At 33.8% G+C, this 16,607-nt stretch overlaps 2 protein-coding genes and 1 non-coding gene across 5 annotated transcripts in view; 2 read left to right on the top strand and 1 right to left on the bottom strand.

The window, feature by feature from the left end:
* Positions 1-1,340: 1,340 nt before the first annotated feature.
* CCT-eta (T-complex protein 1 subunit eta) lies at positions 1,341-10,627 on the bottom strand (the record flags this gene model as incomplete). Its single annotated transcript, NM_001308986.1, is given in 5 exon segments — positions 1,341-1,564; positions 3,687-3,875; positions 9,288-9,422; positions 9,490-10,309; positions 10,366-10,627. Coding segments are annotated over 5 exon segments (1,630 nt in total), but the record flags the coding sequence as incomplete, so codon positions are not given.
* LOC131800682 (U4atac minor spliceosomal RNA) lies at positions 5,980-6,098 on the top strand. Its single transcript, XR_009341497.1, has one exon. It is a non-coding gene; the product is annotated as a U4atac minor spliceosomal RNA (small nuclear RNA).
* A 4,875-nt stretch (positions 10,628-15,502) lies between the features above and the next one.
* Positions 15,503-16,607, top strand: part of LOC101901274 (uncharacterized) — a 105,146-nt gene continuing 104,041 nt past the window's right edge. For all 3 annotated transcript variants that reach the window (XR_009341463.1, XM_059118047.1, XM_059118045.1), the window contains exon 1: positions 15,503-16,532. The gene's annotated coding sequence lies outside the window, so the exon portion shown is untranslated. The remainder of the gene's footprint in view (positions 16,533-16,607) is intronic.

Genomic DNA, 16,607 nt, shown 5'->3' with positions numbered 1-16,607 from the left:
ATCGACAATTGTTTCAAGTAAATATTTTTCTTTCCATTCGACATTGAAGATATGCCAAAGAAACAACAAAGCAATTAAACAGACAAACAGAGGGATAGAGACGACAATCGTAACACCACTGTATTTGTCACGAACCGGATGAGGTTAAGTAAACCAACCAACCGGCTAGCACCACTACAACCATCAACCGTGATGAACAAAGACCATTGTCTGTGTTGATGATAAGACTAGTTTTTTTTGTTATTTGTTAGCTTAAGTTGTTATTTTAGATTTATTTCATTAACGACTATGTTGCCTTAATTTCTCGAAACTCAAAACAAAACAATTGATTGAATTATAATTAGAAGCAAAAGAATCAAAATCAAACGGTTTATTTAAACGAAAATATATCCGAAGTAAAGATCTGTATAACGGTCCCGGGCAGTTCAACTTATTTTGAAACAAAGAATTTTATATTTTACCATATATAACAGATTTGGATCTTCTAATATAGCTAACAGGAATTTTAAACAAAATTAAATCAAATTGGTCTGTTTCAGAATTTGCCAGAATAATTAACAAGTTTCAACATTATTTGCTCTATAAATTCGAAAAGTTTTTTAAGTTGTTTTTTTAAGGGAGAATATCCCGACAAAAAACAAGGAAACTGATGAGGATTGGTGGCTCTTTCCGAAATCTAGGTGTTCCCTGCCTTACCCTCTGGTAAACATTACCATCTTTCTCCACTAATAAACAAAAGTATTTTTTTTTTTTGTAAAAATAACAATAATGGGATTAAGCCTATTTTGCAAAAACAAAATACTACGGTATCCCGAACAAACCTACCAAACCTGTTTTTAAGATATTTCCAAATTATTCGAAATTATAGCAGTCGATTATTTAACAAATTTTGAGGTCATTTTCCATTTAAAAATGATTCAATGGTGCGGGGTTTTGTTTTTCTTTTGCTATTGACAAAAAAACGTATCCTAAAAATTCACAAATATCGTTAACTACCCAAATTGGAACAATTTGTGATAATGCAGAATTCGACTACAGATGGAATATGTCTTCGCCCTTCAGAGATACCCAGAAAAACTCAAAGATTTTGTGTGTTGTTGTTGTTTTTAAAACAAATTACTCTTTGCGAAACTTGTTCATTTTTTTTATTAATGATGATAGTACTGGTAAAGCAATGGTTAAACAATTTATAAATGCGTTTGATGGGTGAATTCTTTTTGTGAGTTTTTAGGTTTTCTTTTTAATAAGTTTAGCTCATTTTGAGTAGAAGTAGAGAAGGAAGAGGGAGAATGAAATACAAACGAAATTATTTAATAAAACATAAACATTATGAATACAATTTACATGGGTCTACCCATGCCGCGACCCATGGGTGCTCCAGCCATGGGAACATCACCGCCAGATCTGGGACTCTTAATTGTTTCATCGACTGACAAAATCATAATGGCAGCTTCAGCAGCAGCGGTCAAGGCATTGATCTTAATGATTGAAGGCTCCCACACACATTCTTGGAAGTTGTCGGCAATGTCTTCCTTGGTAATGTCAACACCATACCATTGGCCGCCTGGAACGAAAAGAGGAAAACAAAAAAGGTCATAACCAATTAATTTAATATACATATGTATAAGTATATGTTGTATAAATATATATAAATATATGCATGTTGAATTTTATAACGTTGCTAATTCCTGCCATTATAAAGGAAGGAAAAAGGTAAGTATTTTTAAAATTTACTTAATGTAATTGTATTAATTTGCTATATAAAAATATAAATAACTATTCTTATTCCTATTCTGGTCATGTTTGTTACTTTGCATATGTTTCAATAATTTGTTCTATTTCGATATACATAAACAATTTTTAGGTTAAAAATATGGAATTTTGTAAATAAATTGTTACAATTTAACGTTAAGAACACTTGTGAAGCTTTCCATATTGACATTTTAATAAATCCATTTCATCCCTATCTAAGTTGTAAACATGTGTACAAATATTATTGAGATTTTCTATTTGGTCATATGTTTCAAAGTAAAATAAAACAAAAACACTTTACTTTACTTAAGTGTTTTAATTGTGGAGTTGTTTTTCAAATTGCTTACAAAGACTGCCAACAATGGCATCTGAAATCCACATTAATCCCACTTGATTATAAACAAATAGCTCTCCTTCAATAAAAATAAACACCAATGACGTGCATTTTTTCGCTTTTCTGTTTACACACACAAAAAATTTAAATAACAAAACAGAAACAAATTTCAATTTTGCAGAGATAAGTTGAAATATTATTTTGTACATTTGCTTTGTCTTTGCAAATAGAATTAAAAGTTATACACTTTAAGAATTAAAATAAAATTGAAATATATATAAAATAAAATAAAACAAAAAAGAATTGGTTTGTACCAGAGGCCAGAGTAGACGACAAACAAAAATGAGTACGTGACTTAACAACGAAACAAACTTGTTTCGACCAAAATAAAACTTCGAATCGTCGAACAAAACAATGGCGCGGCAGAAACCACATTTTGTTTTTAATTTCTTGCTGTGGCGCCTTCTCAGGGAGAACTTTTAAATAATCAGTAATGACACAGAGCAAAGCAATATTCTTGCTTCTTTTTTCTTTTGTATTTGTTGGCGATGTTGAAATGCATTAAAATCGTTCAATAAACTAATAAGTGAATGACCGATTGTCACATTTAAAGTACCAGCTCTATTGCAGCACAAGAAGAATACAAAAAATAACAAATCAATAAATGCCAATCAAAGAGATAACAAATGAAAAATTAAAACTTTCACCAAATAGATTATCGGTAATATGTGGGTTATTTGATGATCATGCCAATATTTACACTCATTTATGTGTTTATTTCACAATATACAGGGTGAGATAAAAAAAAAACTGCAGCAAAGTCAAACATCATAATTTTTACATCTTTTTTTTAATTTTATTGAATGAGAGCAAAAATGTCGGAAATTGCATCAAATTTTAGAATAAGTTTAGATTTTGTCACACACTGCCCGAATGTTGCTCTGCGGCATTTTGGCCCATTCCCGGCGAACGCTTGCTTGAGGTGATCGACACTTTGGTATTATTTAATGCCGACCTTGCTTTCCAAAATACTCCGGACACAATTCTGGTGACCAACCGAAGGTGTACATTTTCAGCTGACCTTTTTGGCAAGTGAACACGATCATTTTGTTTGTTTTTTTTTTTAGAAACTGCTCTACAACGAATGTTTTCTCATCGGAGAAAACCAAATTCAGCAGTTCACCACATTCGGCCAAGCGAAGCAACTCTTTAGTTCTTTTGAGTCAATTTTCTTTCTGTTGCGGTGTAAGTTCTTGCACTTTTTGGAATTTCAATGGCTTTACCCCGAGCTCATTTTTCAATATTTGCCGAATGGAATATTGCGATATGTTCAAATCACAAGTCATTTTTCGGCCACTGCGGGCCACCTTTTGGTTTGTTTTTTACTATATATCCCATGTATCTCCTTGAACTATCGATATTTCATAAATATATAAATATCTCGATATGTTGACTACTACGATATTGAATAGGAAGAGCAAACATAAGGCTCTCTTACGTGTATCTAAATGCAAGTTTATGTTTTGTTGCAAAAACCATTTGCCATATAATTCTATAAATACACTTATATCCCTGACCATTCATTAAAGACACAACTTACCTTGAGCATGTTTCTGTCTCAATTTGTTCAAAATATTTGTGGCATCGAAACCGGCATTGTCACACAATTGACGTGGGATAACTTCCAAGCCTTTTGCAATGGCGGCAATCAGCAATTGTTCCTTGCCGGCAATGGTACGCGAGTAATCTCTCAAGATTTTCGACAATTCCATTTCAATGGCACCACCACCTGAAAAAAAACAAAGATACGTATTTAAAAAAAACATTCAACAATTAATAAAACAAATAGATTTATATAAAAACACCACAAACATTGGGTCAATAGAACCAACATTTTTCATTGAACCAACAAACGATTTTGACGTCACAAAACAAACAATGTCGAAAACATACCTAAATTGCAAAAAAAAAAAAAAAAAAAAAAAAAAAAAAAAAAAAAAAACACAATGTAACTAACTCTTTGCTAAAACAAAGAATAAAAAACTAAAAACAACTATCGAGAATAGACCTTGTTAAATGCAATAAACGCTCTCGACCTAAAGATAATGCAATGCGATACAATGAAACGACACTAAAATACTTGGAATTAAAGCCTCCTATCGAAGAATGTATGTACACTGCACAGATGTACACATGCACACATACATACCACCACCTATATCTATCTAATGTGCAAATACGACAAACATACGTACATTGCACTATCTAACAAACAGCTTGAAGCCGTCGTCGTCAGATTGCAACTACTGCAACATTGGCTAGGTCAATAAACTTCTCATGGGTACACCAACTCATACACCATAGAAGAACCATGGAATGGAAAACAATGTTGAAAAATTTGTTAGGTAAACACACAGGCACACATAATCGTAACGAATTAAACGGCTTTAAAGCTTTATCTAAGTTTTGCGCTGAAAGAAACTATATAAAAATGTCGATATTGCTTATTTCAGCCCCATAATTTCGATCGGTCCACCTTTGGATGGAACCACACACTATTAATCACACGATGACTAATTCTCCCATTGCTTGCTTAAATTAAAAAAAATGAAACAGTATTATTTCCTAAATGAAATTCATAAGATTTTTCTATAGAAAATTATAAATTGTTGTGTGGTGACGATTTCAACGAACATTGCCCTCCCCCTGAGTGGCAATGAAATCAAATCTAATTAAATATACTATAATTAATAATAAACAAAGAACCGTTCTCATGCGGAAGAATTGTTGCCATGTATATAATTATCTCTCGAAAACTATATACATTTATATATATGAGAAAGCAGCAAATTTGATTTTGTCGACATCTGTATTTGGTTTACGTTTCACGTGCCTAGTAATGAAATGTTGGTAACGAATGTTGGTAACAACAGATAACAAGTGTCTTATAAGTAGTATAGATTATTTACTGAATTCATTAGATACAAAATTGTATCTTAATTGAGTAAGGCTAAAGGTTTCAAAAGATGTGGGATAAAAGGGGAAGCTGCTCTTGAGAAGCTGCTCAATCATATATTTTTAAGTACGAGTTCTACTTTTTTGATATTTCTTCTTTTATTCAAATTTCGCTGTGTTAATTCAAAGACATATAATATAAGATGGGACATTACATTGTTACTTTTCTTCAATAGATGGCGCTGGTCGTGGAAAAATATGTTATGTCACGATATCGTGACATAGCATTATGTTAAATTTAACAGAGCTGACACATTTTAAGGGTTGTTGTTGATTTTTATCGATTCAATGTACAAGGAAATGCTCTGGAATAGATTTTGGAGAGCAAGTCTATCATACCTGATATTTTTTTCCGCGAATTTCTGCCATTTTTTGGCGATATCGGAATAACATTTTTTTCTAAAATTTCCAATGCATTTCTGTTATGTCGCCTGCCATCTACTACCTAATAGAAAAATTAAAGCCCATATGCATTTTGTCCAGTCTTTATAGTTTTATGTCTTTGGTTAATTTTATTGTCTACATTTTTTAGTTTTCAATAAATGTTTAATGATTTTCATCTATTATCATCCACAAAATAAAAAGGACACTCTATCTGGCATCTTTAAGAAAAGATCCTTTGACTATACCTTCAATCTGGCATTACTATCCACAGTTAAACAAGATTTGCCTGTGTGTGTATGTGATCAGCATTGTGTGCTATATGTGTGAGCACGCTTGTATAGCCACAGCGCGTCATCATGTGAATGGCGACATAGAGTACGTTCTCTCTTTTATTTAGCTTGTTTTGAGTGTCTGTGCATTCGCACGATACTGATGTTATTCTCATTCACTTTGTGTACACACCAAGGTAAATGAATTGGTCTGGTGCTGAATCGACCTTCCTTGTCGTGGGGAGCATAATACTCAATGAACGTCTAGTGAGAGTATTGATGCTGACACCACAATATTTTAACCCCCGTATGTATATTCGTGTACGTACGGAATTTTTGGATATGTCCTCTTACTTCATAGAGGACGCGTAACTATACATATGAGGGATACTCTGAGGATGTTTAGATGTAAAGAAAATATAATGTGTCCTAACGTTGGTTGCAATACTGGAAAATATATATCCTTAATATTCTTGATTGGTGTGATAAAATTCTATACCGGTCATAGTGTAGGAATAATTAGTACAGTAGTGGGATTCTCTAACTCATTTTTTTGAGTTATTGACCAAATATCGGTAAAATGAAATCGCAAAATTATGAATGAAAAGTCTGAATTAACTTGGCAACACTATTGGTATCGGTAGGACTTAGCGACTACTTTATTTTGGTCGCTATCTTGCCGAAAAATTTTGTTAATTATCGAATTATAAGCATTTTAATGTTACAGATTTTTGTCGGCAACTCTAAAAATGAGTTAGGGAATCCCACTACAGAGCAAAAGTCGACTATTAGAATTTTCGATTTTTACCTAAAACGAAAAAGTGGCTATTTCACTTTTGACTTTTTAAACCAAAGTCGACTGAAATCAATTTCGACTTTCTTGGTGGGTATTGTTAACCAATGTATGTTATTTGGCCCGTGTGAAAATGTAAAGACTTCCTCTATGATCGCCAACACCAAAACGTGATTATTCTAAATTTAGCAATGCCCGTCTGTGCAATTAATTTTTCGAACCTATTAAATATTGTAGACAAATCGAGTTTATAGGGTCCACGTTTCTGTATAGCCCCTGTCAATTTCAACAAAACAAAATTTAACTACATTTTTCAACGGATTTGTCTACAACTTTCTCATTGTGAGAATTCTCGATTTTAAAAATATTAGAAGTTTTCACATCATTTTCATGATATTTAGGTACCTATTATACTGCTTCTGCATATTCCCCGTTGCGCCGATATTCTGCATTTTAGTTGCATTTGCTAGATAATTGGTTGCAATTCGAAATATATACTTCATAGGAAGAAAAAGACTCTTTTCAGGTGAATAGGCTGTAATTTAGAGAGGGCGACTATAAAAGCCATATTACTTGATTTCACATAAATGGTTGGAGGAAATTAAAACTTGGCATAAATAACCAAAATTTAGTATGTAATTAGCTTTATAAGAAAAAATGCAATTAAACTACAGAAGGCAACATTAAATACTGTGTACTAATTCAAATATTTTTGCGATCTAAAGATAGGAGACTTGTTTATAGTCTAGAACGTTTGATTATTTCGTTCTGTGTTCTATCCATTAATCAAAATTGTTATCCCAAAACATGACTCAATTAGAGTGGAGTGAAATAAAGAAAAATCTTTTAACTTTATTTCAATAGGTACATTAATGTATGTCTACAGACTTAGGTTTGATCTCGTGAAACTTGTGTTTTCTTTGACATAAAAACGTTTTGAAAATACTACCATGACAACAAAAATGGAAATGTCATCACTTAAATAGCGATTTAATAAATAAAGCTATATAAATAATTTACAATCGTTACTGCAATCACTTATACAGCCATATTTTATTTTGCAATTTTTCCATGACGTCGACAAAACACGAATTGCTTATCAAAGAAATTGTTGCTACCCCCATTTCTATCAGCGTTATTTGTACAAATGCAAACTTACAAAAGCATATATGGAATGCAAGTGTTTTGTTTACAAAACTATTGTTGTTGTTACGGTCTTTGAAACCATAGCTAAGTTCATTCATTTTCTACAATTACTATTCGATACGAATAGCCCATATATTAAGTGCAATGTATTATGTGACCTTTCTTCTGTTTTAATTTAAATTCTTAAGGGATTATGAAGGGGTTAATAAAAATAAGGGGATATGAAATGTAAAATAAAACTTAATTTCACACCAATAAAATTAAAACTTATTGAAGATTGCGGATCTATGCTCGAAAACGTAGCCTCTGTAATATGAAGAATATGGAGGTTGTCATCAATAATCTCTATAAACTCCATACTGAATAATGTACATGGGCTTAGTGTGATGAGCACAAAAACAAAGATTCCAAGTGAAAATGGACATTAGTTTCAGGTTTTAGATTCATAGCTGACAATAATATGCAATTACAGCTGATGCATTGAGCTACAGGATTTGTATGTATTCCGTTTGTAAGATCCCTAAATATTCGTCGTAGACCCCATAACGTATATAGCATAAAATTCTATGTCGGTTTAAGGATGTCCATCTGTCTGTTGAAATCACGATACAGCCCACATTGTTTGACGTAGAGCGTCAAAATTTAGCGGAACAATTTGTATTGTGTCTAGGATGGTTGGTATTGAAAATGAGATATATCGGTCCACGTTTTGGTATAGTCTCCATATAACGGTTTTTGATGATTTTTGCCACATTTTTTCACGAATTTGTCTGAAAATTGGGATTTGTAAGCCATAATGGGTCCTAGTTCGTGTTTCGAAATATTGTATATATGGGTCCACGCTTTGGTATAGTCCCCATATAATGGTTCCTCCCGATTTTTGGTATTTTGATGATTTTTGCACATTTTTTCACCGATTTGTATAAAAACTGATATTTTTGGTCATAATGGGTTCTAGCTCCGGTGCGAAACATTGCATGTATAGGTCCTGGAATCAGTGTAGCCCCCATATAATGGTACCTCCCGATATTCGGTATTTTGATGAATTTGCCAAAGTTTAACACGAATATGTCTAAAAATTGGTATTTATGGGACATAATGGGTTCTAATGTTTCCTATACCCTAAATGTATTAAAAGCTCGACCGGGCGAAACTTAATGTTTTTTTACTTGTTTTTAAATAATTTAAGCTAATAGGAAAATGAAATGGAGTTCTTATTAAAGACAGTTTTATGGGAACTTGCTTTAAGAATAGAAGAAACGCCCAGAAGGCCCAGTAGTGGTTTAAAATTAAATATCAAAACATTTAAGTTTTCAAAATTATAAGCCAAGACTTTGTTTGCTATTGCAGTATAATTGCAGTGCCTGAAAGAAAAAGTCTGTGGAACAAATCTGGCAAACTTAACTATCGTTGATTCGATTTAAAGTCAAATATAGTTGTAATAAAATTGACTTAAGCTAAGCCTTTCTACTACGGGTTTGTAAATAAATGTGATCTAGGTTTGTTGAGTTGTTAGTAACATTATATATATGATTTCAACCAAGTAACGTATTATGTTTTCGCCTTGTGAATAAGGTATATGCATTTAACTCACCAGCTACAACAGAATCGTGTTTAATTGTACGGCGAACAATCATAATGGCATCGTGCAAGGAACGTTCAGTTTCTTCCAAAAACTGTTCAGCACCACCACGGAGAATAATGGTACATGTCTTGGCATTGGGGCAGCCTAAATAATAAAAATTTACAACAGTATATAAATACAACACAAAAGAAAGTATCAGACTCATGCATACCTTGGAATACATTGAAACGTTCACCGCCAATTTGAACTTCTTCGAAATAATCGCAGTGACCCAAGACACTGGCGTTAATATCATTGGCTGTGGTCATGACAGCTCCACCACAGGATTTCATTGTACGTTTGAGATCTTCTTCGGGTACACGGCCAGCACAGAACATATTACGATCGGCGAAATACTGGGTGGCAACATCACCAATGGGCAATTTCGAGAGAACGACATTGGCTCCAGATTCGTGGATTTTGGCCAATTTGTTGTAGAGGATTTGCCATTCGGCATCGACAATCTTTTGGTATTCCTTGACGTTGTCGACACGAATTTCAGCATTGTCACGTTCAGCCTTCAATTCCAATTCGATGTTGAGTAAAGCGATTTTGCAGTCTTTGTAGGATTTAGGAGCCATTTCAAATCCGGCATATGAAAAGGTTTTCTTAAAGGCAACGCCAGAAACCAATTGAGATTCCTCCAAAGAACCACCAGTGATCTTCTTGATGCCAATCATATTCAAAGGCAATAACTCATCCAAAGTTAGGACGGCATCAACAACCATCTTGGAGAAGAATTCCTTTTGCTGGTGAATCAATTTAGAAGACATGGCAGTAGCGGCACACTTATGCAGCAAACTCCTCTGTTCCTCCTTGGATTGTTTTTCAATGCGTACAGCCATCTCATTGATTTTATCCATGCACAATTGCAAGGCCTTGCGAATAGCTTTGATGACAATACGAGGATGGACACCTTCCTCAATGAAAGGCTTAACCTGTTTGAGGATTTCGCCGGCTAACAATACCACAGATGTTGTGCCATCACCAACCTACAAAGATATGATAATTTTTACTTATCCATATGCAAGAATATTGTTGAACCTACCTCAGCATCTTGAGACTTGGCAATATCAACCAAAGTCTTGGCGGCAGGATGAACGATGTCCAATAATTTCATAATGGTTGCACCATCATTGGAAATAGTGGCTTTGCCATGGCCATCGACAATCAATTTGTCCATACCACGGGGTCCCAGTGTGGTACGCACAGCATCCACAATAGCTTGGCAGGCATTGATGTTAGACACCAACTGTGGTTTGCCCTGTGAGGTATCGGTACCTTCTTTCAACAAAACGATTTGTGGTTGCTGGAATGTAAAGAAAACATTAAGAAATTAACTTTAAGTAGAAAAATTACAGCAATTAATGCCGGGTGAGTCACTTGGGCAGCAGTAAACAAAACATGACATGAGGCAGCTGACACATTCAAGAGAGTTGAGCGAAGCCGCACAACGAGAAAATTCTTTTTGAGGTTAGGTTGCGATGACTTCCATTCTTAAAGAAATATTTTTAATTGATAGTGGAATTGTATTTGCAAAAATTGACAATATTTCATTGTTTTCACATTTGATTTTGCGATATGCGAATTTCTAGTGGTTTCTAATTGAAATATAACTTATTTTGCAAAGTATTTCTCAACAGCTGACGACAAGCAATGGTATGGATGGGTGTTGTATGGCTGACAGATGCACGTCATTTTTTCACTTTTACTCCTGTTGAACACCTTTTACCCGGTTTTTCGGTAATCTTTCACTAATCCTTACCATTCTGTGAGATTTTTTTATTAATTCCTTTCTTAATTAATTAATAAAATTGTAATTTTGCAACAGACAGCGGTACTGAACTTCTCACTCGGCGGAATTGTTAACAAAGAAATGCGTGACTTCATTCCCCAATCTTCTCTCTCTGGAGCTCTCACGATTAGGGATACCAAGATCGACTATCAACTAATCGATTAACAAAAATAAAACGATTATGACGTGAGGTATACAACAAGAGTGTTTCTGTTTGAGAGCATGACGCATAATTTTAACAGTCAGCAATCATAAAGATATGTCAACATATCATTGAAGGGAACTTAATTGTGGGAAGCAATTTTACAGATAACATTTCCTTCTTGTTCCCTTTTGAAATATGTAAATCGACATTTCCGATAAAATAAAGTAATATCGATTAAATAGCAAACACAAGGGGCCGTTTAATTGAGTTTGTTGTTTTATCAGCGTAAAATAGGTCAACGCGTTTTTAATTACCACTAAATAACATATTTGTTTGTAATATATTTGTTGTTAAAACAATTATCTTTTGTCTTTATTTTTTGTAATGGCAAAATTTGTTAGCATAGAAAACATGCTATCGGTTTACTGTGAATTAAATTTTTTGCATGCTAGCCTTGACACACACCGGATGTGAGTGAAAATTACTTGAAGGCGGCGGATGTAGGGTCTGGATCTTTACGTCATAAGTAAACTAATGCAAACAAGCACCAACTGAATGTAGTTTTTAAATTCTTGATTTTATTTTATATGAATAATTTAACAATTTCGAAAGAGACACATTCGTATTCAGATTATTTTTAAAGAAATAAGGCCCTATATCCATCGCACTCAGTCCATTTCATTCCCATCCGATGTATTTCAAAGCTACAGGCCATTATTTTCCAACTGTTTCAAAGACGATAATAGCCATGGCATAATAAAAAGGTAAGGTAGAGATACCAGCTGATCACAATTGGTTTTTACTACGATTACCGATTTTCCCTTGATGATATGGAAGAAGATTGCAAACCTAGCAAATTCTTACAGGGCCTGGAAAAAAGCAAATTTATTTCTAAATGTGCACTTCTGCAACTTTTTTGTCTGTTCCAAAACTGCAAAAATATCCAATGAATAAAAAAACAACTTGTATATAATTTTGAATAAATCTGAAAAGAACTGCAATAATGTAAAAGTTTTTACCAAAGCCTATATAAGGTCGATCAGAAAGCCCATCTGACAATCTGTTTACTACCATAACCGATTTTCCCTTTATAATATCGAAAAAATTGCAAATGCTTTGTTCCAGGACCTGCAAGAATCTACTAGTTTTTCAATTTTTTTTCGATATCATGAAGAGAAATTCGGTTATCGTAGCAAAAATGAGTTCATTGTTGCAGTTCTGGATCAGAGCATTGGTTCGTGATTGGCTGAAATGTTGTTTTTGAAGGATTACCATTTATTTTTGACATTTTACTAGTTTCCCGTTCCCGTACTCTCTGGACGAAACAGTTCTCTCAAGGCGAATATAAAATCTCTAGTACCATCAAAAAAGTACGGGAGTACAACATTAATGTTGGCAAGCCTTCTCGAGGGATTTACTGCGATTAAAAGAATATTCATAAAACTAGCTCACCACTTAATCCTGGTTATCTATACCCACCCATTGCTCCGAATACACATGCAACTGTTAAGTATTTAGCTCAATTTAAAATAAAAACCCAATGCAATATTATCTTCAACTTATTATATCACTGAGACCAGCCCGGTAAGTGTCAACAATTTGGGCTATGGCAAAAACACAAAAAAAAAAAGAAATTAAATTGCTGGATGTCTTCTACTTGTCTAATGCTAATTATTCTTCGTATCTTCTTCGATGCGCTGTGTGTAAAACTCTATTTTTAGTGAATAGAGTGTACGAGAGACTCGCTTGGACCACCGATGTCATAGAAGGAATGCTGCAGTCACGACCACAAAAGCATCATTGTCGTCGTCGCCAACAACCAAAACAAAACAAACAACCAACCGAACAGAGCAGTCACCCATCCTGACGGCCTGATTGGGCCAAGCAGTACCATTTTACAATGCGTGACGTAAACACACCATTTGACTAAGAACGCGCGTGCCAGTCGCGTCTTTCTATCTATCTGCATTACGAAGAGACATTTAAACCGGCAAAATCGTGCAAGAACTTAAAGAAGATACTTCTCGCATTAGAAATTGAAAGTGCAGTGAAACCACAAGTTGTGTTGTTGTTAGCGGACCAGCTAAAGAAAGAAAGAAAAAAATAAAAACAGAAGCAGTTTACATCTGAATCCAATTCTACGTGATAGGAATTGGAGATCTAGATGAACTTGCAGTGCGTGTCCCATAAATGGATATGGTCGAGGGTACCTTTTAGAGGCTTTTAAACAAGGAAAAAAGTCACTAAAAAGGCAACAGCCGGCCGGCAATTGCAACGGAATTAGGCAGTGTTTTTTTTTTTGTGAAACAAAGCTAAAAAAAGTGCAAAAAATATTCTATGTTTCGGCCAAATGTTCAGTGGAATTCGCCAGAGACCAACAATAGAGAAGAGTGAGTGCCAAAATTGTTTGTGCGTTCGGCATTTCGGTTTTTTGAGGTGAATGCATTACGCACACACATCAACAAGTTTCTAAATAAAATGAAATAGAATAATCGAACAGTTCGGTTTATTTTTAAACATTGTCATTAGCAAGAGTCCTTTGTTGCTGTTGTTGTTATTGTGTCTTCTTATATTCAAGTTATTGAAACGTCATTACAAAATCCTCACCTCATCAATTGAGAAATAAAACATTCAAACTCTGTTGTGTGAGTGAGTGTGTGTGCGTGTTGTGAAATGTCGTAAACAAATATTGCAAGAATTGTCTCTCGGCATTCGTTTATTTTCGGAAATATGTAAAACGTTTAAGAAATTTTTTTAAACAATGTGCAAATTATGAGAATATATTTTTTTATAAATAAAAACATTTAACGGATTCAACCACGAGAGAGAGAGAGAGTGAGACAGACGAGTGCTGACAGTTGGACCGTTACGTTATGCTCTCTATGTTAAAGTTTTTGTTTTGTTGCTAATTGAAAGCGCTTCTTAAAGCTTTCATTGGATTTGCAATGTTTGTTGTTATTGTATTTTGTTGTTGTTGCACTACCTTCATTCAATAACTTTTCCCATTTTATTACCACAAAATGCAACATCATGGGACATTAAGTGATTTTATTTTGAATGAGAGTAAAAGTGTAGTGTTGCCAGATGGAAGTGGTAAATATTAAGTGGTCCACGAATGGGAACATAGTAAGTTTTCATATTTAAATGAATTCCTTTAAATAAATAACTTTATTGACAAACTTTGCAGAGCTACCTAACTGTTTTAACAAATTGTGTATACTCTTTAGATTTTCAAACTTGTTGAGCAATGACATGGTAGGTAACCTCATTTTAAATTAGCATTCCCAGCTCTGTATTTTCTGTAATTTACCTTGTCAAATTCCAATGCATAGAAAACAGTTCCCATCTCTGATTTTTTGTGTACAATGGATTTATAAATATATATTTTGACAGTGAGACGTTGTCAAAGGAATTATTTTGAAAAAAATAACATATGATTGCAGAGGATTACCTTCTTAATGCTACCATGGAGTTGTAGATTACCACTTTCCACATATGGCTGCCTAGAATTGTAAACATATGGGTTTATATTCTTTCACGTATCAGTACTCTGCCCGTATATTCTCTACATTTGGGAACCCTCCATATACTGCATTTTCGTACTTTTATGTGAAAGAAAATTGTTGAGTTGTCTGTGCCGAGAAAGTACGGGGACGGAAAAGTCAAAAATAGGTGGCTAACCTTTGAAATGGAAATATTAACCAATCAGCAGCTTGCAATCATATTACCATTTTTACTCGGCTCGTAAACAGTGGAGAACGATTCTCTTAAATTTAGCTTCCAGTTTTAACATTGTTAGAAGGGTAGAATCTTACATAAACGTTATGCATTTTATACACGGTTGTACGGGCTCGACTTTCTAGGAAAATATTGTAAAAATATCAGATTCTTGAAATTTGTGGAGCGGAGGTAAACAACATCCGCTGACCACATTTTAAATCCTCTCAAAGTCACATGTAACTAGTGCTAGTTTTGCACTGGATTTATGGAATCCATTTCTATGAATATTTCAATTGTATTCCATTAGCGTATAAAAATGTCTGTAATATTTTCCACCTCTAAACATTCTCATGTTTGTTGATGTGATAATTCTCCCCCAGACCGTCTGGCAACACTGTCTTTACTTGTTATTTCCTATCGCTGTGCTTTTGGCTTTTATGTTTTTATTTCTTTTTGTTTGTTTTTGTTTATTCAAAGGCAGCAATAACAAAAATCGCCACTATCTAGCTGCCAAAGCTTTGCCAGACTAGTTAGTCAATCGGTGTCCGACCGAAACGAAAGATCTCGCTTTCCCTAAAGAGAACAAAATTCTAATCAGAATAATTTTCTTATTCTTAATTAATTAATTATTTAATATTTGTAGAACTTTTGACCCAATCGACTTTGTCTACAAGAAATTTAGACTTTAAGAAGTATCGAATCGCAACAACTTCATAGTGCAGTAAAAAAACGAACCCAAAACATATCGAATAAACCCAGAAAAAAGAGCAACAACAATTTATATTTAAATATAGCATAACTACGCCACACACATACATTGATAACTTTAGTGCAAACGAACATTCATCCAACTTGTATATCCCATATCCTGACGGTATTAAAACCCAAGTCAACACGAATTCAAAACAAACATACGCACCCACGTCCATTCGATATCAATAAATAGCCGATAAAGAGATTACAGCGAAATAAATAGCCAAGGAAAACAACAATAAACTACCGTTGTACAAAAGTTCTATAAGAGACGGAAATAAGAAAATTTGAAAGAAAAAATAGAAAAGAACAAAAAAGATAAAACAAATATTTATTTAATCTATTAAATATCGAGCAAAGACAATATAAATCCCGTTAAAAAAAATTTCTGCGATAAGTGCAAAAAAAGCAAATTTATAATAGAAGAGAGTGAGTGTGAACATTTCAAAAAGAGAGTGACGTCACTTCCCTCCCCAATAAGATTGTGTATTAGTAATGCAATTTTTGGTTGATAAAACCTGCGGATCAAAGATAATTAGTGTTTAGCTACACATATAGCTACCTATGTACACATGTGAATAGCTGCAGCTCAGTTAAGAGAGATAATAGAACGATTATTTATAGTAGCTGCATGTGAATTGATTCAAGTGTCATCACCGCCAGCAACAAAGTGTCAGAATACAAACAAATGTCAATTAAATTGATGTAACTGAGAATACGACAATAGCAAAAACAATCGACTAAATTGAAATTGGAAATCGTCATCAAAAGGATTATCTATTTTAGGATTCAACAGGTGTTGGTAGGTATTTGTTGGAAATTTCATTTAATCTTTTAATCTTTATTTACAAGATTGCAAATCACTTTTTCGAAGGAA

The sequence above is a fragment of the Musca domestica genome, unplaced genomic scaffold (assembly GCF_030504385.1).
Source record: "Musca domestica strain aabys unplaced genomic scaffold, Musca_domestica.polishedcontigs.V.1.1 12, whole genome shotgun sequence".
In the NCBI taxonomy this organism is placed as follows: domain Eukaryota; kingdom Metazoa; phylum Arthropoda; class Insecta; order Diptera; family Muscidae; genus Musca; species Musca domestica.
The sequence above is the reverse complement of the archived record's forward strand: the minus strand, read 5'-3'. Positions and strand labels throughout refer to the sequence as shown.